At 43.1% G+C, this 27,033-nt stretch overlaps 1 protein-coding gene across 5 annotated transcripts in view; it reads left to right on the forward strand.

Annotated features, from left to right (window-relative positions):
• Positions 1-27,033, forward strand: part of SEMA5A (semaphorin 5A) — a 521,440-nt gene that overhangs the window by 165,258 nt on the left and 329,149 nt on the right. For all 5 annotated transcript variants that reach the window (XM_081521332.1, XM_081521329.1, XM_081521334.1 and 2 more), the window contains exon 3: positions 17,653-17,847. In XM_081521332.1, the coding sequence (XP_081377458.1) occupies positions 17,727-17,847 (121 nt within the window). In that variant the 5' untranslated portion in view covers positions 17,653-17,726. The remainder of the gene's footprint in view (positions 1-17,652; positions 17,848-27,033) is intronic.

Here is a 27,033-nt window from a genome sequence, read left to right on the forward strand (position 1 = left end):
ATTGAGAGAATAACTTGGAAACATATCCATTACCATATCTAATAGATAACCAGTGGGAATTTTATTTCTGACAAAGGAACTCAAACCTGGTACTCTGTGATAACCTAGAGGGGTGGAATGGAGCAGGAGGAGGGACAGGATATATGTATCAGTTCAGTTCAGTCGCTCAGTCGTGTCCGACTCTTTGCGACCCCATGAATTGCAGCACGCCAGGCCTCTGAGTGTCAGAAACCAGCACAATCTTGTAAAGCAATTATCCTCCAACTAAAAAGAAATAAATTACAAAATATAGACAAATATAAATTACCCTCCACTTCCTAGGAGTAATCAAAGTTTTCTTTTACCTACAAACATACAAGTATAAAAACGATCTGGCTTATTTCAGTCAAGAATGGAATCAGTTCAGTTCAGTCGCTCAATCGTGTCCGACTCTTTGCAACCCCATGGATCACAGCACGCCAGGCCTCTCTGTCCATCGCCAACTCCCGGAGTCTACCCAAACCCATGTCCATCGAGTCGGTGATGCCATCCAGCCATCTCATCCTCTGTCGTCCCCTTCTCCTCCTGCCCCCAATCCTACCCAGCATTAGGGTCTTTTCCAATGAGTCAACCCTTCGCATGAGGTGGCCAAAGTATAGGAGTTTCAGCTTCACCATCAGTCCTTCCAATGAACACCCAGGATTGATCTCTTTTAGGATGGATTGATTGGATCTCCTTGCAGTCCAAGGGACTCTCAAGAGTCTTCTCCAACACCACAGTTCAAAAGCATCAATTCTGCGGCGCTCAGCTTTCTTCACCGTCCAACTCTCACATCCATACATGACCACTGGAAAAACCATAGCCTTGACTAGACGGACTTTTGTTGGCAAAGTAATGTCTCTGCTTTTAAATATGCTATCTAGGTTGGCTATAACCTTCCTTCCAAGGAGTAAGCGTCTTTTAATTTCATGGCTGCAATCACCATCAGCAGTGATTTTGGAGCCCCAAAAAATAAAGTCTGACACTGTTTCCACTGTTTCCCCTTCTACTTCCCATGGAGTGATGGGACCAGATGCCATGATCTTAGTTTTTCTCCTTTTTCTCTTCTTTCTCTGTATAGATAAGTAAACGTCTACACTTTATTTTTTCAGCATTATTATTGGATATTTGTGTCTGTGTGTAGAGTTTTGCTACATCGGTTTTACAAGCTATGTGCTATTTAATAGTATGGATGTGCCATGATTTATTTGATTTCATTATAAAAGTAACTTTGGTCTTTTCACTTCTAGCAGATAAATGTGTTTACTACCCCCATTCTCAGGAAATTCTACCCTGAGATTTTTCTTCTATTTCTCTGCCAAAATGTGATCATTCTAGTTCATTTATACAATTCCCAGGCTTCCAAAACTCATCTGTTCCTCAGCCTCCTCCTATATTAGCTGGATATTCTTTCCGCTGTTTGTAAGTGATTGGTTGTTCTTTTCCTTCAAAAAATATTAGGTCATCTCTAAGTGCAAAAGAAAAATGTAGTGGGCTTTGAGGGGCTATATGGGCTTCCCTGATAGCTCAGTTGGTAAAAAATACCTACAATGCAGGAGACCCCGGGTTGATTCCTGGGTTGGGAAGATCCACTGGAGAAGAGATAGGCTACCCACTCTAGTACTCTTGGGCTTTCCTGGTGGCTCAGCTGGTAAAGAACCCACCTGCAATGCAGGAGACCTGGGCTCGATGCCTGAGTTGGGAAGATCCCATGGAGAAGAGAATGACTACCCACTCCAGTATTCTGGCCTGGAGAATTCCATGGACTGTACAGCCCATGGGGTCTCTAAAGAGTCAGACACGATTGAGCGACTTTCACTTTCACTTTAAGGGGCTGTAGGAATGTGTGTGGCACAGGGTCTCGTGGTTGGCCCTGCCACACAGCAAAAGAAGCCAGATTATAAGATGAGGTGAGCTGATGGCCATGCAGACAGTTGCTTCCCAAGGAGACCTGGTGGAGGGCCCTTGCTTCTCGCTGGGGAAATGGTAATGGTCATAGGGGAACTCGTGAGTGATATGGACCTCAGAGGAGGCATGGGATTCTAACAGAGACATAGAAAAGAGCGTGTGGTCCAGGCAGAGGGTGTAAATGGAAAAGCAGGGGAGTGGATGGGGCTGAAGAGGATTAGTGGGTCTAACTGGTCCAAGTGGCTAGATCATGGGGAGGCGATGAAGTAGTGAAATTCCTCCATTGTTCTTTTAATGTTTACTAACTTTCGCATTAGCAGCACTGTGAAGTTTCTGTTTACATTTCCTTCCTGTTTTTTAAATACATTTTTTATGTCTTATTCACTTTTTTAAACTGTGTTACAATATATTTCTACAGTTCTTATTATCTTTTTGTAATTGTATAATTGATTTACAATATTGTGTTTAAATATTGTTTTAACAAATTCAAATTATTCTTTAGTTTTGTATATTTCAATAAATATCAATGTGCATGCATGCATGCTAAGTTGCTTCAGTTGTGTCCAACTTTTTGAAACCCTACAGATTGTAGCCCACCAGGTTCCTCTGTCCATGGGACTCTCCAGACAAGAATACTGGGGATCTTCCTGACTCAGGGATCGAACCTGCATTGGCAAGATGGTTCTTTACCACTAGTGTCACCTGGGAATCCCAAATATTGATTTACTGTATTATATATTATCCTTGACTTTTTCTCTCACCAAAGTGTTTCTGATATTTGTTTACATTGCATGTAGCTGGTGCCCATCCATTTTCCCCGTGATATAACATACCATAAACTTTCCCGTTCTCTCAGTGGACACCTCTGTTCTTTCCTGTTTTTTGCTATTATGAAAAATGCTGCTGTGAATGTTCTTTTACATGCTTCCTGGGGAGATGTGGAATTTTCCTAAGGCCAAGGCCGCCCACCATCGCAGCTCTTTTTAAACCATGAACTGGTTTTATCATCCCTTTGTAGGAAGACACTAATTTGGTAGCTGGAGGTTTTTTTTTCCCTGCAAATTTTAAGAAATGTTTTAAAAATAGCCCTTATTTGTTTATTAGAACTTTTTGGTGCTTCCTGATTGCTAGGGAGTTATCTATGTTTTTTCAAATTAACTCATGTGATCTTAAGCCATGGCTTTTTTCTCCATTTGACAGATAATGGACCCTGAGGCATAAGGCTATTGTCGGAGCTAAGTGAAACCCAGGCAGTGTAGGTCCAGAGTCTGTGTGCCTAAGCATCTCTGAACTGCTACTTCTCCCAAGCCAGCAGTGGTAGGCAGGTGGGTCACTGGGACTTGTTGGCTGAGGGGGACCATAGGTACTTCTTACTTTTCTCAGGGCACGAGCAAGCAAGCAGGCATCCTACAACTCTATGGAAGCATCACAGTTGCAGAGTGTTTGTTGTGTTGTGTGTGCGTGCTCAGTGGCTCAGTTGTGTCTGAGTCTTTGTGACCCCATGGACTGTAGACCACCAGGTTCCTCTGTCCATGGAGTTTCCCAGGCAAGAATACTGGAGTGGGTTGCCATTTCCATCTCCAGGAGATCTTCCTGGACCAGGGATTGAACCCATGTCTCTTGAGCCTCCTGCATTGGCAGGCAAAGTCTTTACCACTAGCGCCACCTGGGAACAGCTTGCCAATTGACACAATCTGTCACTGCTTTTCCTGGACTCGAATTTAGGAATTGTTCTTATTGTGTTTCCATTAACACGTTCACTGTCATCTCATTTTTAATATTTAGAAAATGTAGAATTTAAGACACTTGGGGATTACTTTAAGCCACGGAGACCTTTATTGTAATGTCCTTAATGACCTTTCCACATTTCAGGCTAATGAAGTGAAGAATAAAACGCCATATGTTCATAGCACGTCTACATGACCCAGTATTGTATTATGTGCTAATTGTTCCATGCTTTTGTGCCATCTAATTCACAGGCTTTACTGACTTCTTCTCCTGAAATCTCACCTAATAGACTGATTGCTTGTGAGGAAACTTGTAGTTTTCCGTAGAAATGCTCCTGAAACTTCTGGTAAGCACCACTCAGAGGCATTGGCAGAAAGCATTCAAGCCTTTACAGTGATTTTTTTTTTTTTTCATCACTTAGCTGAAGACTGTCTTGGTTTCTTTCCTTTCTAGGACCTTGTCAGTCAGTCGATAATATTTAATATCATACTTTCTTCTGGACCCTGGGAACATCCATTGAGCGTGACTGAGGCTTAGTCCTCCAGGTCTGATATTCTTGTGGATTAAACAGGCCATAAGGAGATACATCAGTGGAGTGATTTCATGTCATATTAAGTGGCTTAAAAAGAGAACAGAGCAGAATCTGATAGAGAGTGAGAGGCCGTGTCAGCTGGCCAGGCTGGCAGTCATCTCTGAGGAGGTGACGTTGGGAGAAACCTGAGGAATGAGAAGGAGGCTTTGAAACAACCTGGAGAAATGACCTCTGGACCTAAGGAGCAGCAAGTGGCATCTGACAGCTGATGAGCTCAGTGGGCAAAAATACCAGGGAGATGAGTGTGTGCCTGTGTGTACCTGGATGCATGTGTGCATGTGTGTGTGTGGTAACAGAATGGTGCATAGGAGTGCTGGGGAAGTTGCAGAAGTAGGTGGGGTCCGTCCTTTAAAAACATGCAGATATTTTATTATAATTGATTCTTTTGTCCAGCTTTATTGAGGTGCAATTGACAAATAAAAACGGCATATATTTACAGCATACAACGGGGCTTCCCAGGTGGTGCTAGTGGTAAAGAACCCGCCTTCTAGGGCAGGAGGCTTAAGAGATACAAGTTTGGCATTTTCAGTCTCTTTATAAAGATTATTCTGGTTGCAATGTAGATAATAGACTTCTGTAGGGGCGAGTCAAGAGAGAAAAGCCCCAGGACTCTGATGAGAGAGGGTCTGCTGGGTGCAGGTGAGAGAGGAAACAGCTTCACGTGGGATTGTAGCCTTTGAGGGGAGAGAGGGCCAGGTGTGTGATCCACTGTTGTTATTGTTCAGGCACTAACTCGTATCTGACTCCTTGTGACCCCATGGACTCCTTGCAGCATGCCCGTCTCCCCGTCCTTCACTGTCTCCTGGTGTTTGCTCACATTAATGTCTATTGAGTCGGTGATGCTATCTAACCATCTTTTCCTCTTCCCCTCTTCTCCTTTTGCCTTCAGTCTTTCCCAGCATCAAGGTCTTTTCCAGTGAGTCGGCTGTTTGCACCAGGTGGCCAAAGTCTGGAGCTTCAGCATCGGTGTGAAGTGTGATCCATAGGACAGGGTTTATTGATGGCTTAGAGTATCACATGGGGAAATTAGAGAAACCAAAATGACTCTGGTTATGATGGGGAGGACTCAGGGAGGAAGCAGATTTGGGGAAGAGTGGCAGCTACGGGTGTGTTAGGTCCTTGTTTGATTGGAGGTAATTCTTTGCACTCAAGTAGAAGTGAAGAGAAGATGGAAGTTGCAGTTTCAGGGTCAAGGTGGAGCTGAGACGTCCATTGATATTCACCACCCAATCGTTGCTCTTCCACATCTTGGGCTCCCAGGAGGATGTGTAGATGGTGGGACGAGGATGACAGAAGATGCTAAGGCCATCTCATAGTTGGGCTCAGGCTGGTGCATGTTTATCACTGGCTGGATTAGATTCTGGTCCGTGAAATCTCTGACTTCAGGGTCAATGAATGATGGTGCCAGTTAGTTAGCAAAGTTTCTATCTGCAAGGAAACACATTTTCAAGACCGACACGAAGTCAGTTGGTAGAAATAGAGCACCTGCTTACTTTTCAGCCAAATGACCCATGTGTCTAACAGGGCTCCAATCTCTAGTTAATAAATGATTATTGTATATGCAGGGACAGTATCTTCAGTGTAGCAAGACGACCATGGATTTGGAACCAGGGATGCACCTGTTAAAATTGTTAGCTCTTCTGTTTATCTGTGGGACCTCCTTGAGTCTTGTCTCCATATCTGTAGAATAGGAAAGATTGCTGATGCTTATTTTACAGGCTTGTTTCAGGAAAACAAGAGGTGTATTGATGCTGTACATAACCACCCTTCTTTGCAGTTTCTTATATTTTGTCATTCTCTGATAGTGGAATATTTGATTTCGATATTGTATGTCTCAGTATTTTTTTCTTGTGATGAGAACTTTTACAGTTTGCACTCCTGTGTGCTCAGTCACTCAGTCATGTCCAACTCTTTTCAAATCCATGGACTAGAGCCTGCCGGGCTCCTCTGACTATGGAATTTTTCAGGCAAGAGTACCGGAGTGGATTGCCATTTCCTCCTCCATGGGACCTTCCCAAACTAGGGATCGAACATGCGTCTCCTGCATCTCTTGCATTAGTAGGCTGATACTTTTCCACAGTGCCACCTGGGAAGCCTCATTCACTCTTTTAGCAAATTGCAAAGATGCAAGGCAATATTAACTATAGTTATTAATTATTTTAGTAAGGAATTCTTATTCTTGTTTTTGAATAACTGTCCCCCAAATAGTAATTAGTACTGTGAGGTTTGTCTTTTTTGTTCTTAGACCAAAGAGTGTGACAGATTCTAACTCCAATGAATCAGCTTTGACATGTTGGCCCATTGGACTTTATGTGTGTGCATGCTAAGTTGTGTCTGACTCTTTGTGACCCCACGGACTGTAGCCCACCAGGCTCCTCTCTCCATGGAATTTTCTAGGCAAGAATACTGGAGTGGGTTGCCTTGCCCTTCTGCAGGGGACCTTCCCAACCCAGGGATTGAGCCCTTGTCTCCTGGAATTCTTCTACATTGCAGTCAGATTCTTTACTGCTGAGCCACTGGGGAAGCCCCAGATTTATCTGATGCTATTTCAAGTTATTTGTATTTTCACCCTACAACAATGAATTTGATGAATTTACTTCTGCTGTGAGTTGTAATTTCTTCCTTTTTCATCCTATGATTTTTTTTTTTTTTCCAAGCGGTTGCAGCGAATTATGGTGTGCTAGAATAACTTATCCAAACCCCTCAGGGTTCACAAACTTCAGTTATATCTTCCATGTGCTTTCATGTTTCCAGGCCCAGTGAGACTTCCTCTTTTTAGCTAGTCTGCCTATAGTAATCCCTTCATCCCTTTGACCATTAATTGGAAAATTATGACATTTAGAAAGGACATTTTTCAAAACTGTGGGAATCCTTGTATTTGGACCAGATGTTAAAAGAATTTTAATAGAGGAATAAAACATCTGTGACAGTGACTAGCAGAGTTATAGAAGGAAAGGGAACAAGAATTGCATTTTAATGGAAGCATCAATATTGATAAGAAGGTGGAGAGGTATGTGCGAGTGTGCCTTGTTTGTCTCCACTGACTCATTTCTCATGAGATAATTTTTTTTGTGTATGTATTGTACCTTCTGTATTGTCCAAAGGCCGAGATTGTCACAGCCTTATTTTCGAATGAAGCACGTACACAGGTAATTGTAATTCAGGATGACAAATAGAAATGAGTGTTGATGTGTAGGGACCCCATGGGGATGGAGGTGGGAAAGAATCAGAGAAGTTGTTACTCAGAGATGAAGCTTAAAAACTGGAGCTGGAGGCAAGAAAATCTGTCAAAAAATGGCCAATATTGTAGAGGTGAGAAATAGGGAGGGTGTTTAGGGTAGGGAGGGGTTGTTGCTGTTTAGTCTCAGTCGTGCCTGACTCTTTGTGACCCCAGGGACTGCAGCACGCCAGGCCTCCCTGTCCATCACCAACTCCTGGAGCCTTCCCAAACTCATGTCCACTGAATCAGTGATGCCATCCAGCCATCTCATCCTCTGTCGTCCCCTTCTCCTCCTGCCTTTGATCTTTCCCAGCATCCAGGTCTTTTCCAGTGGGTTGGGGGAGAGTTGTCAGAACACAGTGACAAAATTACAGAGGAGCTTTGTGAAGACGAAGGAGAGGAGATGGGGTGAGTCCTGGATTATGAGTTGGATGTCGGAGTAGATGGGGAGCAGCGATGAGAGAAAATAGACATAAAGGATACAGTCGATAATGCAGACAAGGAAGTCACCCTCAGATGGGGTCCTTCTGTCTGATTTATGTGAAGAGGTCTATTTTTGGAGGAGGTCTATTTTGATTTATAGATCTGGATTATGTACAGGGGTCTCACAGAGCATTATAGACTTGGAAGCCACCCAGTTTTAGGAACTGTATCAAGTCATTGAGTTTGAAGAGATGGGCCACCGAGAGTGTATAGACTGAGAAGAAATGCGTGTTCGGGAGAGACTGAGTTGCACCTTCATTTAAAGGGAAGAGTGAGAAATGAGGGTTCTGAATGCAGTGGAACACTGGGAGATTGGCATGGTTAAGGAAGCCAGGGAGGAGAGGGTCCGGGGAGACATTTAAGAGCAGAGGTCATGAGCACAGTTGCCATGGTGATAGATGCCCAGCTGCATAAGCTCACCAGACTTGGCAATCACAAGGTGACCAGTGATGCTGACCAGAGTAGAGATGTTGGAGAGCATTCTTTTCTTCCTGCCACTGTTGCATGCGTTTGCGTGTCACCATCGACATCACACCTTCTGGTTGACAAGAGACAAAGTGGCACTCCACCTCCTGCCTCTCTTACCTAAAAATGAACAGGAGCTGTGAGTAACAATTGTCACACTGTAAGAGTCATTTATAACGTGATTATTTTGTTCTGCCCATATGAGTTTCTTGCCTCAAGGGAACTTCTCTGGATAAATCCCTTAGTAATGGTAAATATATTAATAGTTATGTTGTCCTGCGAGACCATTATTTAAGTTTTTTTTTTTCTTTTTTAGAATGAGTTCCTGGTGGTTTAGCTAGCACAGAAGTACACTGAATGAACTTTCACTTAGTTTTAAAACCTGCTGACAGATAAAATTAATATTGCCTTTGTGTAAATAATAATTTTATCTAATGGACTTCATTTATTTTTATGATCCCTCCAGGCGATCTGGAACTAAACAAGGAGAAAAAGGCAAAAGTGTAATAACAATTCCCTTTGAAGAGAGATATAAAATAAGGTCACTGGAGCCAAACCATTATTGAAATGTATAAAATAGTTTAATGTTTGCTTTTTCCCATTTTATACCATGAGGTCATTATAGCCATAAAATTCCATCTCAGTTCAGATATGATGAAAATCTATGAGTAAGAAAGTCAGTTTCTTGTTCAGTTACCTGAAGGTGGCATGCAGAAGGGGTTCCGTATTTGAGGGTGGTCAGGGTTTTCATTAAGACATTCCTAAAAATGTTGCACTAATTCCTTTGTGTACAACCTCTTTTGGCTGAAATTTGGCATCATGGTACATGGATTAAAACAATATAAAGAGGATTCAACTTTTACAAAAATGTACCTAAAAATTGAAGATGCAATATGCCTGGTGAACATCCTGATTTCCTTTATAGACCCAGTACAGTAACAAGAAAGCTTTAATTTTGCTATATTTCCCAAAGAATACAATGTTTGGTTATTGTTTTTGAAAAAGAATAGAAGAATCTATTTACTTGAACACTTTACATTAACTTTAGTTTACTGTTTTATTAGTTCTTCACTTAATGTCATTTCCTGCTCAGTACCTAGAATGTCTGATGTTATGATGAGGAAAGAGCACAGATTCATTCAACAGGTTCCTTCCAGCCCTGAATACACCCCGTGGGCTTGGATGGCCTCTGACCTTTATTCCCCCTTCTTGAACTTGAACCCTTTAGAAGTCACAGCGTCTTCCTCCATTCAGAGGGATTCCTCCTTTTCCTGTGGCTCTTAAGATTTGCTCTTACTTCTAGGATAATTGGGTGTTTATCAAAAGGTGGATTTTGACTCGCTTGATTACTCATACCTGTGAGCTGGAAGTGCCCAGACTGTGCCGTCTTCACTTTGCGCCTGTGTCAGAGGGCTCTCCCTTGCCCACAGGTGGCATCCTTCAGTGACTGGCTGGATTAGTGACGACCTCTGTTTCCAGGCCATGGGCTCATCTGTTATGCTTTAGTCTCGAAAGAGAACTATGTTTCTGGGTGTGATTTGAGTCATTTGAACTTGTGGCCCTAAGTGTGTGGTCTTCCCAGTGTGAGCAGGAAGGTAGGTGCTCCAGGCAAAGGGCCAGGGGGTTTTGCTCCTGTTTTAACGTGGCCTGCCACTGTTCTCTCCATCTTACCTTAACCTGTCAGATCCATTCAGTCCATCTGAGCTTTTGCTTTCTCTGCTGCAAAGTGACAAGAGAGATGAGGTGACATCAAGTGTCCCTTCCATCTCTCGAATTCATGAGTTTTTGAGCCACTTCCCGTATCCTGTGTGCCAAGGGACTGAATAAACCGCCCGACAAGGGTGCTTGCTCTGTGGCGAGGGATTGGTGAGCTCTCCATGCTCAATAGGACATCCGTTATGTGGTTTCTGATTCATTCAGCTTGTTGGAATGCCTAACTTGGGGCTGTCACTACGTGTTCAACCCATAGCTTGTTTATGATAAAAAAAGATAGAAGTCAAAATTTAGAAACCTGGAAAGTTATGACTTTTGATGGACCCCTTAATGAGGAAGTAGAGACTGTTCATGATTCATCAGGGTTTACCGCAGGGGATCTGCCACCTTGGCTGGAGTAGGCGGCTGCTGTGTGTATAGAAGGTGGAGGCCAGCCTTGACCTAACCCACTCCAGTATTCTTACCTGGAGAATCCCAGGGACAGGGGAGCCTGGTGGGCTGCCATCTATGGGGTCTCACAGTCGGACACGACTGAAGTGACTTAGAGCAGCAGCAGCAGCAGCCTTGACCTTGGGTAGTGGCAAGCCTCAGGACACATGTGGGCCTGAGGCATCAGCGGATGTGCAGATGCATGTGCAAGGCTTACCGGAAGGACCATGGCTGGGCTGGAGGGGCTGAAGGGAAGCCTTGGTGCTGGTAGTGGTGGAGGTGGAACTGGGAGGAGGTGGGTCGTTGGTGAAAGGGCAAGGGGTTGTCTTGGGAAAGCAGTGGGACGCTCTCGCGAGGGTTTCAGTGGGGCCGGGCTGTTTTCCTGGCAGCTGCTGATGGTGCAGCAGACTCCAGGATGCCACGTTTGGCTGTGCCGGGTGTGCGGGCGCAAGGCTCCACGGTCTGTTCCAATGGCAGGCCGGTTTCTCAGTGATTCTGCTGCTTCTGCTTCGGGCTGGGGCTTCAGGCCCTGGGGGAGCGGCTCACCTGATCCCGTGGAGGAGGGCCACGAGATGCTTGGAAAGATGAGGGTAAACACAGGCCTTTCAGAAGAGCTGCTCATCCCCGTCTTCTAAATGCTGTCGTGTTTCCGATGGTACCAAAGACCGTAACTTTTGACAATTTAGATGCACAGGCAGAGCGTCTTCCCGAGGGTCCGTGTGCTCCTGCGAGGGTGGAGCTCAGCCTCCCGGTCCTCTCCGAGCAGCTCATTGGTCAGTTCTCTCACCTGGCTTCATCCTCTCGGAGATGGTGGTCCAGGAGCCATCAGGTAGGAGCTGGGCTGGCAAGGTTTCCGCAGACTCTCAACAACAGTGAATCTGGCCACTTCTAACCTAAGACTCGGAAGAAAACCAGTTGCCACTGAAAAGAGGTACATGAAGCTTATTTTGGATCTGTTTTTATTAATAACTAGTGAGACTTTGTTCTGAAGCAGAACTTCTTGTGTAGCTTTCATTCTTTTGATTTTTCTTCTGACAGCAGTAATTTTTTTTTTTTTTAATTAAAAGCAACAGTTATTTTCTGTTCCCCAAAGCCTATTCATTTGCAGTGTGGGTGTGAATGGGAAATGTTATTTATTGTACCAACACACATATACAGAGTTTTGCTTCTTTAGATCGAGCTTATAGAGGGCTCCTCCCTCCCACATCAGGAAACTGAAAAGAAGGCTGGAGGCATTTTGAAGTAGCTGCAATGAAAATGATTCGATTGCGCAGGCCAAACAGGCTCCTGTAATAAATCTTCCTATTGGCAAGATCACTTGCCTAGTGTCAACTCACCAAACATACTTTTAATTTTTCAGAGATGCTAGGATGGAATTTGAACAACTTTTCCTGAAATTGATCCTTTGAAAATTCCTTCCTCATGTATTTCCCCAACGGAGCTAAATAGTTTAATTAACATGACTTTCATTTTTCCTGAAATTTTCCTGAAAGGATTCCATACAAATTCACTTGGATAATTTTTATAAGCATGTTTTAAAATAATCTTTCAAGTGATGATAGCTTCTTTTATTTCTAAAGAGGGAGAGGTGTTTTGACACATTCAAATCAGAGTTTATCAACCAGGACAACTCGGTAAAGTCTGGAGGCAATTTTCAATGGCAGAGATAGTGGGGCACCACTGGTTACTGGGTGGGAATGGGTAGAGAGAGGCCAGGGATGGTGCTAAATGCACAGAACAGCTCCCAGAACAAAGAACTGCCTGGATCTAAATGTCATTATGTCAGAGACTGAGCACTGAAATTGCTGACATAAAGATGCTTCTCCCCACTCCACGGTATTCCACTAAGAAGCAAGAGTCCAGGATGGAAGGACCTGATGTTTATATCTGAGCCCAGTTAGAGTAAAAGTCTATTCAAGGAGTTAGTTTTGATGGTAGGATGCTCAGAAAACCCTGATCTAAATGACGACTCTGCATGCCCCTCCCTGGCACCTTACCAGGGTGACTGTTTATAGTGCCTTTATTTCAGGAAAAAAAGGTAACATGTTATAGTCTGAAAATTATAAACTTCTAAAAATCACCTGTTCTCATTAAATGTGCTTCCCTTAGCTTAACGCAGCAAACCTGTAATTTCATCTCCTCTCCATCAAACCATGGGTCCCTCCCATTTTAGCTGCTCTTTCCCTTGACACGGCATTTCCTTCTCTAATCATCACTTCGAAAATCCCAGGGAGGGGATGGATCGGGCATTTGTGTTATTTTTCGTCACCTTTCCTTCAGGAGACAAAGATGTCAGGACTGAGATAGGAATGCATGGCTATTATAAATGTAAGACAGTTCCAATCGGCAGTTGTCTGTATGGCTTGTTCCATATAATAGAAGTGGATTCTGGGTTGCTTTGGATCTGACGCACTGAAAAGCGATCTGCAAGAGAAGAATTTGCTTTTAGCCTTTAGGTGACATGAGCTCAGTGTCAGAGGTCAGGGTGGCCGCGTTCCCATCCATCTCCGTGATGGATGCTGTTCAGAGGGAGTCGGTGTGTCAGAGATACTGCTCTGGGTGCCTGGTGGGTGCTGGGCGTGGGTGTCAGTGCTTGGTGTCCTGCCTGTCACAAAGCTAGCTAGCACTTGTGGAGCCTTCAGTGTTACTTTCATTAGCTTTCCTATACATTTTTTTAATCATCACCAATTTTTTTCTCAATGTGAGGCAGTGATCATCCACCTGCAGCCTTTCCCGAGTGGATCGGTGAGGGTGCTCTACGTCTCCTTCCTCTGAACAGAATAAAATTACACCCGAGCACCTCTGACAGGTGTTATTCTTTTTTTAAATTTAATTTCTTATCTCATATTGGAGTAGAATTGGGCTTCCCTGGTGTCTCAGGGGTAAAGAATCTGCCTGCCAATGCAGGCGACATGGGTTTGATCCCTGGTTGGAAAGATGCCCTGGAGAAGGAAATGGCCACCCACTCCAGTGTTCTTGCCTGGAGAATCCCAGGGATGGGGGAGCCTGGTGGACTACAGTCCATGGGGTTGCAAAAGAGTCGGACACAACTTAGTGACTAAACAACAACAACAAAGAATTGATTTATAATGTTGCGTTAGTTTCAGGTGCACAACAAAGTGATTTATTTCTAGATATGCACACATTCCTTCTTTTTCAGATTCTTTTCACATAGAAGCTGTTACAGAGTGTTGAGTAGAGTTTGCTGTGCTATACAGTAAGGAGGTCCTTTTTGATTATCCGTTAACACAAATAACAGATTTATTAACCTGTTATTAATTGTGTTAATTCCAAACTCCTAGTAAGATATATCATTTGGTGAAATGTCATAAGCCTCAGGTCACAGGGACCCCAGTATTCTCTGTGCGTCCCTGTATTCACCTCTAAATTTGGCATTCTAGAGCAGTCTCCAGTTTTGCAGACTGTGACCCCACTTCCAAGGGTGAAATTAATCATACTTTTAATTTTATAACCCACTATAACCATGCTTTTAATTTTATAATCCCTTTCTTCCTTTTCGTAACCACCCTCTCTACTGGAACCATAATCCTTTGGCACCTCTGTTTTTCTGGGTCTTAAACTACCCCTCCTTCTTAAATCGACATTCTCATCTCTATGTCCCCCTGCTCAGTGAATGGGACTCCGTTGTCCATGACCGTGTGCTGTCTCTGGGCCGGGGCTGTGGCCCTACTGGATGGAGGTGCCCCTGGCTCCCAGTTTTTCTCTGCAGTCCTTCCTCCACCTTTCTTGCTCACAGTCTCTTCCTCCCACAGAAACCATTCTCTTCCCGCCTCACGATTTACAGCCCCTTCACCTGTTTCTTTGTCTAATTTGCACATTTCTACCCCCAGGAACATTGAGTCAAAGGGAATCAAAAGGTGACGACTGTGAAAGATGATGTACCCTCCACTTCATACTTTCTCCATCTTTATGTCTCATATATTGAGATGTCATCTCCATCTCATCTCTATCTTGATGTCTTACTGTATATTCATGAACACACTCCCTTTTTAAAGATGAAGCCCCTTTCTTCCTTTTTATAACCACCCTTTCTCTGGTGGCTCAGCTGGTAAAGAATCTGCCTGCAATGCGGGAGACCTGGGTTCCATCCCTCGGTTGGGAAGATCCCCTGGAGAAGGGAACAGCTACTTACTCCAGTATTCTGGCCTGGAGAATTCCGTGGACTGTACAATCCCTTACCATATATTCATGAGCACACCCCCTTTTAAAAGATGAAGCCCCTTTTTTCTTTTTCATGACCACCTTCTCTTCTGGAACCTTAATCCTTTGTCACCTGTTTTTCTGGATCTTATACTACCTTTCCCTCTAAAATCTACGTTCTCTTCTCTACTCCCCACTCCTCAGAAAAGGAGCCACCTTTACTGATCAGTTTTCTGTATCCTAAAATTTTCTGAACTTTGATCTCTTAGTGCTTATCTGACTTCATTGAGTTTTCTGGGATTACGTAGCATTCAAGGTACCATAAATATTCTGTCCCTCTTTTGCTTCATCCATTTCCTTCTTGGTTCCTTAGGTCATGGATTCTGTCTCCTGTTTTTCTGAAACTGACTCTAAAATTGACCACTGACTGTTCTTTGACTAAATAAAGCCAGTGGTCTTCGCTCTGCCTCATCAGGGCACCGCTGATGAGGTCTCTTTTTAAAATGTGTTGTTTCTGTCCTCCCTCCAGCTTAATTTGGCCCCCTTGGTGCTATATTTGCCAGACGCTCTGTGTTTCCTCCCTCACTTTTGTGTGGTTACTTTTCTTTAACAGCGTCTAAAGAAGCACTTCTCTTTAGCCCATTTTCCCCGTCTCAGGTTTCGTGAGTCTGAACCACACCCATGATTTTCATCATTCTGAATATTATATGCTACTTCTGAATTCTTTTTTTTTTTTTCTCTGCTGAGCATCTCCCATGGATTTTCCACAGTCTGCTGCATTTCCTTAAATGTTCTCTCGGCATCTTAAACCCAACACGCACCAAACCAAATGATCATATCCTCCTCTAAAACTTCTTCTGTTGTTTTTCATATTTGGAAAAAAGTGGCCTCACTATCCTCAAAGTGACTTACATTCTTTGAGTCCATCTGTGCTTTTTGCTTTCTGTTCCTCCAAATTTAACAGATTGGAACAATAGCCATTTATTAGGAAGTTGGGCTGGGCTCCACTAATGGATGCCTGTGCTCTTGGGATACTTACTGAAGTCACTCAGTGGGTTTCAGCTTTATTCACGTGTCAGGCGTCTTGGTGGGGCTAGCCGGGAATCTGGACTATGTGGGAGATATCGCCAAGAGGACCTGTATGTGGTCTCTCCGGCTTGGCGGTTTCAGGGGCATTAAACTTCTGACCCCGTATCTCAGTGCCCCAGAGGATGTGATCAAAGAGACAGGAAGTGGAAACTGCCGGTCTCTAAGGCTGAGAGCTTGAAAGCTGGGGTGTCATCACTTCTATTATATTCAGCCAAGCAGAGCAGTCAGAGAGCCAACCCAGATTCAGGGTTGCAGGAGAGGGGCTCAAATCCAGCTTTCGGTGGGAGGAAGGTTGAAGAGTCTATGACGTCTTTAATTTTCTGGACTTTCCCTTACCCATCACATGGCATGTTTACTGGCTTTACCTTAATTTCTGTTGACACTGAAGCCTCCTGAAATCACAGCTCCACTTTTTCCTCTTCTGGACAATTGCCATAGCTTCAATTTAACTTCTCCACCTTTATGATCTTCTTTACCCAATTTCCTATTTGGAAGATGAGAGTGATCTTGTTAACATTTCTTCTAATGTTAATATACTGTGGTGGCTTATTGTTATAAAAATAGAGACCTCAGACCTTAGTATCGTTCACCTTTCAAATCTTAACCCAACCTGCTCTCTAAGCTGCTTCTCCCTTCTCCCCTTTACATCCTCTGGGGTCCAGGTCAAGTATAATAAGCTGTTCCCAGCATGTGTAGCCTGATCCTTCCTCTTACCCCATCCAATGCATCTTTTCATCCTCTTCTGGATTGCTTCCAGAAATCTCTGTCTGTTGAAATCCTCTTTATCCTCCATGACTAAACTCAAATATGAAGTCCTCCTTGGACTCATCCTTGATTCCTCTAAATAGCAGCGTGCTCTCTCCCCCAACTCCCACAGCACTCCAGCTTCTTTTTATGGTTTCCCAACAGCTTGGATTATCGTTATTTTTATAATCCTATCTTATTTTAAAGCTTATTAATCTTTTAAATTATTCATGCTCTTTAAAGTCTCTCAGCTCCCAGCGCAGTAATTTCATTTCACCCAATAGGTGCTCCGCTTAGGTTTTATTTGATTCACACTTGATCGCTAGCCAGAAAGTTTTCAGGCAGGTCATCTGTAAGTTTCAAAGGATAAACTCACCCACTGTGGATGATTTTTAAGAGTTGTGGGCATGATATTAATCAGGTTATTAGGAAAGGACAATGCTCATGGCCTTATTTAATAGGGGCTTTTGTATTTTGAAAAGGGAAGGGGAGGAATTCAGAGGGCTTCCACATATAGATCTGTGTCTACGTGGGGAGGTGAGAATGGTGTTCCGAGGGAAAAACCAAACGATGATTATAAGTCTTAAACTGCATTGTTCAGGGTTGACGACGAAAACTTGATAGAGCTTAAGCATGACTATTTCCCCTTTTATAATGGATGGGTTATCTCATAAAGTTATTGGGAGGAACAGAGGTCTGGATTCATATATATATATATGCGCTAAGTCGCTTCAGTTGTGTCCACCCTCTGTGACCCCATGGACTGTAGCCCACCAGGCTCCTCTGTCCGTGGCATTCTCCAGGCAAGAACACTGGAGCGGGTGGCTATTTCCTTCTCCAGGGGATCTTCCCAACCCAGGGATGGAAGCCGTGTCTCTTACATCTCCTGAATTGACAGGTGGGTTCTTGACCACTAGCGCTACCTGGGAAGTCTGTATATATATACACACATTTCTGAAATAACTTCTAGAAGAAGGGATGCTTTTCTAAGTACTCCAAGTCTCTCTCTTTTTTTAATATGAGTGCTGAGGCTTTACCAAGAGGCCACCTACTAAAAACCTGAGCCCATGTTCATGCATTTGTTCTCTTCCCTGTGTTTTAGGCACCTTCCACACATGACGGGACCGCGAGCGTCTGCTTAGACAAGAGCCCAGAGCTGACGGTCTCCTGCCCATCATGAAGGGACCCTGCGTCATCGCGTGGCTGTTCTCAAGCCTGGGGTGGTGGAGACTTGCCCAGCCGGAGACAGATGCATCTCTGTGCCAGAGAGCAGAGCACCCAGTCATTTCCTATAAAGGTGAGAGTCGGGCAGGCTCACATTGCAAAGGCACCATTTAAATGCAAGTTTCATGGTCAGGATAGCAGTGGTTATCACTCTGTTATTCTGTGACTTTTGTTTAAAATCAGAGTGAAAATACGAAATCCCCCAACTATTTTGAAACTGAGAAGAATTCAAGCTCAGCATTATCACAGATAGACAATGCCATCGTTGAGGCCACGTTTACTTGACAGGTGCTGTCAGCCCCCTAGGCATGTGAACCAGGGGAGAAAAGTGTGACCCACAGAAATAACAGCACATCAAGCAAAACAAAAAAATTCTTCACTTCAGCATTTCTCAGCAAAGCCTGAGTCCTACCACACAGGGTATGCCTTTGTCTTTATCTGGCATTGCACGGCAGACAGAATTCTTTTGCTGTCTCAAATATCTCTACAGATCTGTAGGATCAATTGATTAGTATGTGTACATGTTCTTTTATTTAATTCATCAAAAAATTTTTAGGGTTCTTTACCCCTGAACACTTATAGGCATTCAGGATGAAAGGTAAACTAGTCTTTGTCTCTGTCTTCAAGGAAATCACACTTTTATCATGAAGCCAAGTATAATCAGACATTGTATTTTAATAATTCATCCACTAGTTTTTTATTTTGTAACTTTTATATCACAAAAATTTTGAAATATATACAAAATTAGAATCTACTCTAAAGTCTAAGGAACACTCAACCCCTGGATTTATTCATTCTTGAAATGCCTTTTTGCTTTTAAATCCCCACCCATGCTCCACCCACATTCACCAAATTGTTTTGAAGCAAATTCAAGAAATCATATAATTTTGTCATAACAGTTCAATTCTTGAATATCAAAGATGAGGAACTCATACTACCATTATCACACTAAAACAATCAACAGCCCAAACATAAACCAATGCCGAAAAATTAGCAACCATCACGTGAGTACCGTGAGATGCCTGATGGTCTCAGCAATGCTTGCTCGTTGTTTTGCTAACAGTCGTGTTGAGTCGGGAGCGGAATGAAGTTCATATGCTGTGGTTGGTTGGTGTATCTCTCGAGTCTCTTTCACTGTGTTTTGTTGTTTTTTTGCTGTACTTGCAAGTTCATTTGTAAAGAAACGTAAGTTCATTGTCCTGTGGAGTTTCCACAGTGCTTCCCATTGGTGTCACTGAGATGTTCTTCTGTCCCTAGTGTTTCTATAAACTAGGAGTGATAATGAGAGGCCGCTCAGAGTCAGGTGCATCTCTGTGTCTCTACTGTGTCATGGATGGTGTCCTGTCCTTCACTGGGGTATGAAATAATCAGTCACTGATGATCATTCATTCATTCATCTAAATCTACTGATTCACTCATGGGTGCAAAACTAGGAGTCTCACATTTTCCTACTCTTTCTTCACTTAATGGCTAAATTATTTCTACATAAAGTAACTTTCCCTCCTTAACTATTTGAATTTCCTAAGGGTGCATCTGACATAGGAAAGGCAGAGTGAATGCTTATTTTTCTTTCCTGTGCCATTTTTTAAGCAGTCTAGTTAGTTGGTTCTCTAACATTATCCAAAGCGGACAAATAAAATGCTATGTTTGCTTTTTTTAAAACAAGTTGGTTATTAGAGTTATTTTTAATATATGGATTTCAATATTTGATATATTTCAATTAATTACAGCTTTTATTCTTGTAGATGGTGCAATGATCACATTTCAAGCTTAGGGGAGGGGACACTCTTGAGGTTGCCTCCTGAGTTTTTCTGAGACAACTCAAGTGGCCTTTGATGGCTTCATTATTCTCTGGGATAGCAAGATGTCCCTGACTCCTCCTATCCATTTCCTTCCATTGACCTGAGAAGCAGCCATTTTTATCTGACTGGAGCATAGGAGTGGCCAAAGTGAGGTCTTGTCAGTGTACAGAGCTAAGGAAAGTGTTTTCCACATCACACTATGATTGTTCTGGATGCTTCCAGTTCATCTCAAGGACTCTAGCGATCTCTTCCAGACCTCTTAACATTCTATGTCTCTGTCTTTCTCTCCTGTGCACAGACTCCTGTCTCTGCAGGTCAACGTAATTATTCCTTTGCCTTTTCCTGCAATACACACTCAGTTGTTTCAGAGTAATGGTTTTGTGCAACTCTAGTCCTTGTTGACTACAGAAAACCCTTTTGTGTGATTTTTCTTTTAGTCGTCAGGGTATGAATTGTACTGGATAATTGAAGCAAGACTACTGCTTTGAAATTGAAGGAATTTCCATTTGTATGGTTGGGCCATCAACTCAAAACATAGTTAATTTCACTTTTGATTTTTGAGATTTTTCAAAATTGACATAATTCTGTAATATTTTAAAGCCCAATTAATAAAACAAAGGTGTTCGGAGAAACTGACTTCACTCTGTTTTTCTTACCTTGTTCTTCCTTTCTGCTTTTAGTTCACCTTTTACTTATAGTTTATGGTTTTTGTTTCTTTTTTAATATAAATAAAATTCCACACACACATATACATGTACAGATATATTCAGACTGTCTTTTCTTAAAAAGTAGCATGTATACAAAATTCTCTCTATCGAGCATTTTTTCGCATAATGATATGCCCTTGTGTCCCTGCCTCAGTAACGTGGATTTATATCACTTCTTCTCATAGTTACATGGCTCTTGTCTACAGAATGAGCTCCAGTCTATTCAACAACTCCTTACTGGGAGACATGATCATGTATAGTGTTACAATTTGCTAGATCCTCCCTGATTCCCTTTCATGAGAATTGTGCCATTTTGCATTCTCCTTGCTCTGGGTATGAGTGTTTGTTTCCTACCAGCCTTTCCAGCAGAGCACACTGTTAGGCTTTGGGATTTGGGACAACCCCATAGTTCATCAAAGGCTTCCCAGGTGGCTCAGTGGTAAAGAACCTGCTTGCCGACACAAGAGACATGACTTCAGTCCCTGGGTTGCGAAGATCCCCTGGAGGAGGAAATGGCAATCCACTCCAGTATGCTTGCCTGGAAAATTCCACGGACAGAGGAGCCTAGCAGAGACTACAGTCCATGGGCTCACAATAAATCAGATGTGACTGAGCTACTGAGTACGCATGCGTGCATAGTGCATCAGTGGCATCTCAGCATACTTTTAAATTGCCTTTTTAAAAGGACATGTGGACACAGCGGGGGAGGGAGAGGGTAGGAGGAATTGAGGGAACAGCATTGACATACATACTCTTCATGCATGCTAAGTTGCTTCAGTCATGTCAGACTCTTTGTGCCCCTATAGGCTGTACCCACCCCAGGCTCTTCTGTCCATAGGATACCAAGAGTAGGTTGCTATGCCCTCCTCCAGGGATCTTCCTGATCCAGGGATTGAACCTGCCATCTCCTGCATTGGGAGGCAGTTTCTTTACCACTAGCGCCACCTGGGAAACTCCATATACTCTATCATGTGTAAAATAGGTAAATAGTGGTAAGCTGCAATATAACACAGGGAGCCCAGCCTGGTATCTTGTGACGACCTAGAGGGGTGGGATGGGAGGGGTGAGAGGCTCAAAAGGAAGGGATATGTGTGTGTATATGTAGATATCTACATATACACATGTAGATATATACATTTACACATACATATTATATATAATTATGACTCATTCACATTATTGTATGTCAGAAACCATCATACTGTAAAGCAATTATCCTCCAATAAACCAATAAATAAAAAAATAAAATTTGGAGTGAACATTCAACTAACATCTAATAGGTGCCTATTATGTACCAGAGTCTGTGCTAAATATCGAGGAGACAGAGGTAAAAAACATAGTTCCTGTTAAGGGTTTAGACTGTCTTAAGGAATACAGACTGAAAGGGCCATTGTGTTACGTTCTATTAAGGGTCCTCACAGAGGTGTCTTTGCTGGGTGCGTGGGAGCCCAGGGAACATGTGTCTAAACCAACAGCCTGGGCTGCAGAGGAGTGCTTGAGCAGAGGAGTGGCTGAGGATGCTTTCTAGGGTGCTTCAGGACCAGAGCTGAGTCCCAGATGACTGTGAGAGGGTGTTAACAAGTCTCATGGAGGGAGCCCAGAAGGTTTTGGCAAGTGACAAGTCCAGTGAGCCATGAAGTCTCAGATCGGGTCATGGAGAGGAGGTGGAAGGAGATGAGACTTAGAGGGAAGACTCAATAATGCAGGGCATCAGAAGGCATCTCTAGAAGGCCCCCTCTGTCTGCACAGGCTCAGCGTGGAAGGTGGAGAACTGGCAGCGGAAAGAGCCAACCCTGGGGCTGCTGCTGTGACCAAAGGGAGCTGTGACGAGGACAGGAGGGCCTGAGCTGCGGGAGGGGTAGCAGAATGTGAAGAACTGGGTGGATTCTGGAAATCTGCAGAAGAGGTCGTTGATGTTTTTAAGGAGGGACCAGGAGGCACCGAGTGCGAGCCCCAAGTTCTTGGCTGTTGATTCCAGATGGAGTAAAGAAGGGAAATCTGAAATGGTGAGATGAGGTTGAGAAATCCGAGTTCCTAGCTGCCATCAGATGGAGTTAACTAGTTGAGAGCTGGTATCATGGGTACCAGGGAAGGAGAGCTTTTTCAAGAAGGAAGTGGCCATCAGGGTATCTGGGCCAGAAGGTAGGGTGACAGACTCACCCTGATTTCCCCCAGGCTCTTTTGGGATGTAGCACTGAAAGCTCTTAGAGACATAGATTTGATCCCTGGGTCGGGAAGATCCTCTGGAGGAGGGCACGGCCACCCACACTTGACTGTAGAATCCCATGGACAGAGGAGCCTGGTGGGCTACAGTCCATAGGGTTGTAAAGAGTTGGACACGACTGAAATGACTTAGTGCATGCACTGAAAACTCTACTGTATTTTCAGAAAACTGGAACAGATGGTTACCCTCCTAGAAACTGTCAGCAATGGTGTGTTTGTTTCCCAGTGTTGCTGTAACCAAATACTATAAACTAGATTGTTTAAAACAACAACAACACGGTCTCTTATAGTCCTGGAGGCTGGAAGTCCAAAAGCAAGGTGTCAGCAGGGCCATGCTCTCTCTGAAGGCTCCAGGGAAGAATTCTTCTTTTCTACATCCTAGTTTCTGATGGTTGTCAGCAATCTCCGCTGTTCCTTGGCTTGTGGACCCATCACTGCAGTCTCTGAGTCTGTAATCACATGGCATTTTCTCTGTGTGGCTGTTTTTGTCTTCTCTTCTTTTTATAAGAATAGGAGCCCTATTGAATTTAGGGCCCACCTTAACCCAGCATGACTAAATCTGAATTAATTACATCAAGACCGTATGTCCAAATAAGATCATAATCATCGCAGGTTCATGAGGTTACAACTGAAGCATATCTTTTGGATGGACATATTCAGTTAAGTCCAGTTGCTCAGTCATGTCCAACTCTTTCTAACCCCATGGACTACAGCACACGAGGCTTCCCTATTCATCACCAACTCGCAGAGTTTGCTCAAACTCATATCCATCAAGTTGGTGATGCCATTCAACCACCTCATTCTCTGCCGTCCCCTTCTCCTACTGCTTTCAATCTTTCCCCCATCAGGGTCTTTACAAGTGAGTCAGTTCTTCACATCAGGTGGCCAAAGTATTGGAATTTCAGCTTCAGCATCAGTATCAGTCCTTCCTATGAATATTCAGGAATGATTTCCTTGAGGATTAACTGGTTGGGTCTCCTTGCAGTCCAAGGAACTCTCAAGAGTCTTCTCCAACACCACAGTTCAAAAGCATCAGTTCTTTGGTGCTCAGCTTTCTTTACAGTCCAACTCTCACATCCATATGTGACTACTGGAAAAACCATAGATTTGACTAGATAGACTTTTGTTGGGAGAGTAATGTCTCTGCTTTTTAATATGCTGTCTAGGTTGGTCATAGCTTTTCTTCCAAGGAGCAAGCGTCTTTTAATTTCATGGCTGCAGTCACCATCTGCAGTGATTTTGGAGCCCCCAAAGTAAAGTCTCTCACTGTTTCCATTGTTTCCCCATCTATTTGCTGTGAAGTGATGGGACTGGATGCCATGATCTTAGTTTTCTGAATGTTGAATTTTAAGCCAACTTTTTCACTCTCCTCTTCCACTTTCATCAAGAGGCTCTTTAATTCTTCTGTGCTTTCTGCCATAAGGGTGGGGTCATCTGTGGTGTCATCTAGAGGACATATTCAACCTTTAAAAAATGACATTTATCAGTGCAGCTTCAGAGCAGTGATGGGGATGTAACTAGATGGTGATGAGTGGAAGGATGTGTATGAGGTGAAGAAATAGATATAAAAATAGAGAATTATTGTTTCAAGTAGGCAGGGACATGAGGATAGGCAATGGCTTTTAAGAGAGCATTACTTAATCCTCTTTAAATGGTGATGGTGAAGAGAGAAAAGACGAGGGAGGGAATTGACTAGGCAGAGCCCCCAGGGCTGTAGGAGGGGGCAGGATATGGGCACAGGTGAGGGATTAGCTCCCAGGAAGCAGACCCCACTCCCAAGGAGCCCAGAGGGAGGGAGGCTGGGGGACCCAGGATGCAGGGCAGTCAGAAGGAGGGGGTTGCCCAGGACTCTGTCTTCACTGAGAAGGAGCAGGCAGGCTGTGGGCCAAGAGGATGGGGCTTCAGGAAGGAAGTGCCGTTCTTAAGAAAGGATAAGACTGTTGAGCAAAAACAGACACAAAAGATTCCCCATGACTGTTCAGAGCCCAGTCAGTCCTTGAAACGGCTCCTTTTATAGCTGAGCCCCCTAAACGCTTTTCTATGCTCTCTACAAAAAGTTTGAGAAAGTATAACGAAACATGGATGAGAGAGCAGTAAAGGCAGGACTGGGTCATCTTGATGTTTAAGATCTTGATATTTGGGGTATATTTCAAATTTCATGATTTAGTTTTATACATTGGAGTCACTCTGCATGAGATTCTACTCAAGAAGAGTCTACAGAAACATTTCATTACAACTAAGCACGTTTCGTTGACATCTTGATCCGATTTGCCTAGTTGGACAGAAGATGCTGGCAGGATCTTGGTAAAATATTTGCCACTCCAGGCTCCTCTTGTCTTGTGGAGTTCATTGTTCAAGAAGCCCTAACAGCTTGCTGTGTTTGCACGGTTGCTCCCTTGACTGCATGGTCTAGAATATTTATCCCTGATCATGCAGTGGCTGCTAAAACACCCTGAGCCATGACAGACGCTTCACACTTACGTCTTTGTCGATTACTTAAATATCTGTTCCAATAAAGAGGGGGAAATAGTGACCCTTCAAGACAGCATGTTTCTCAGCATGCTTACTGAGTCTCATAACCATCTTCCAAATGAGTTTTAAATGTTTAATGTCCACTTAAGGGGAGAGTGCCACATTCTGCTTTTGTTTGTTTATTGATTAAAGTTTACCCAGCAGGCTGGCTGTTTAGAGAGCCTGAGCCAGTTATAGGAATTAGAGCAATTTCACAGGATGCAAAGAGAAAGACCTGTGCTGGAGTGAGTCATGCTGGACTTAGGCTTACTTGGACTTGCAACTTAAATGTTATGACTAATTTGGAAGCCTATCTTCAGTGTCTTAGCTGACAGCACTTAGTATATTTTAAAATTTTATTTGAAGTGTAGTTGATTTACAAGGTTATGTTAATTTCAGCTATAAAGCAGAGTGTTTCAGTTATGCACATATATATGCATTCCTTTTCATATTCTTTTCCATTATGGTTTATTACAGGCTATTGAATGTAATTCCCTGTGCTCTACAGTATGGCCTTGTTGTTTTCCGTTTTATATGTAATAGTTGACATCTGCTAACCCCCAATTCCCAATCCATTCACTCCCTTCCCTCCCCTCCCCCTTGGGAACTGCAGTGTCTGTTCTCTATGTCTGTGAGTCTGTTTCCGTTTCATAGATAAAGGTTCATTTGTGTTATATTTTAGATTCTACGTATAAGTGGTATCATATGGCATTTGTCTTTCTCTTTCTGACTTACTTTGCTTAGTTTGATCACCTCCAGGTCCATTCATGTTTTTGCAGTGTATCATGGCTCCATACCTGTCTCAGGGCTCCATACCTATCTCTTGGCCTGAAGAACATCCCAGCACCGAATACATGTTCCATGAGGCTCCATTTTCTCTCTGGGTTTTGGCTGTTCAGTGTCTAATGCTCCAGATAGGCATGTAGTTTTATGATCCTGGCTGGATTTTTATCTCTTGTCTTAGGATCTAGGATGCTCATTACCACAGAAGGAGCTGTTGTAGGTAATTTCCAGAGTCCCTGTCAGATTTCAGAGTCTTTAAGCATGTAAATCTTGATTAAAATTGCTTCCAATATTTCTCCCTGTTCTCGTAGTCTTAGATTTGCCATTTGACCTTTATGAATTATAATTGTGCATAATTGCATGACAGTGGCCCACTTTCTCCAAGGAAGAATTGGGAAAATTATTTTAATTAAAATAGATTGCATAAAATTCATTTAAATATTTTCATGTGAATCTATTTAAAGTATAGCAAGATCCCACTTACTGTTGAAAATTATCTTGAACTCAGTACTTTTGTTTGTGAAAACTAGAATTTATGTAAATCAAGTGTGATTCACTTTGGTTTCACAGCAGGTTGTAAGTTATCCTCCTTTGAGTTTGCTTGTGGAGGGGGAAATGTTTCCTATAGATCCTCTATTATAAAAAGTCCTTTGACCTATCAATAATTTAACTTCTGTTATCATACAAATGACTGAATGTTTCTCATAGTGTAATCTCAAAATCACATGGAGAAAATATTTGAACCTATTTGCAAGTGAAGCAACTAAGGTATACACACACTGCTTGTTTTATACATTGCTGTTGTTCAGCCGCTAAGTCCTGTCTGACTCTTTGCGACCACATGGGCTCAGTACACCAGGCTCCCTTGTCCACTGTCTCCCGGAGTTTGTTCAAATTCATGTCTACTGAGTTGGTGATGTCATCCTACCATCTCATCCTCTGCTGCCCCCTTCTCCTCCTGCCTTCAGTCTTTCCCAGCATCAGGGTTTTTTCCAATATGTTGACTCTTCTCGTCAGGTGGCCAAAATATGGGAGCTCCAGCTTCAGCATCATCCTTCCAATGACTGTTCAGGGTTTTACACATTTAAGAACTGCATTTGCTAATAAATTTTTTACTCTAAAGTGTGTTGTTAGTTTGCCCTCTGAAAAAATGGAATATTAAAAAATGTCACTTTTCAACTCTATAATTTAGGTATGTAATGATCATTCATGAGTGCATAGAGGTGTTAGAAG

Source organism: Giraffa tippelskirchi, chromosome 8 (assembly GCF_054371585.1).
Source record: "Giraffa tippelskirchi isolate mGirTip1 chromosome 8, T2T-mGirTip1v1.2.pri, whole genome shotgun sequence".
NCBI classification, from domain to species: domain Eukaryota; kingdom Metazoa; phylum Chordata; class Mammalia; order Artiodactyla; family Giraffidae; genus Giraffa; species Giraffa tippelskirchi.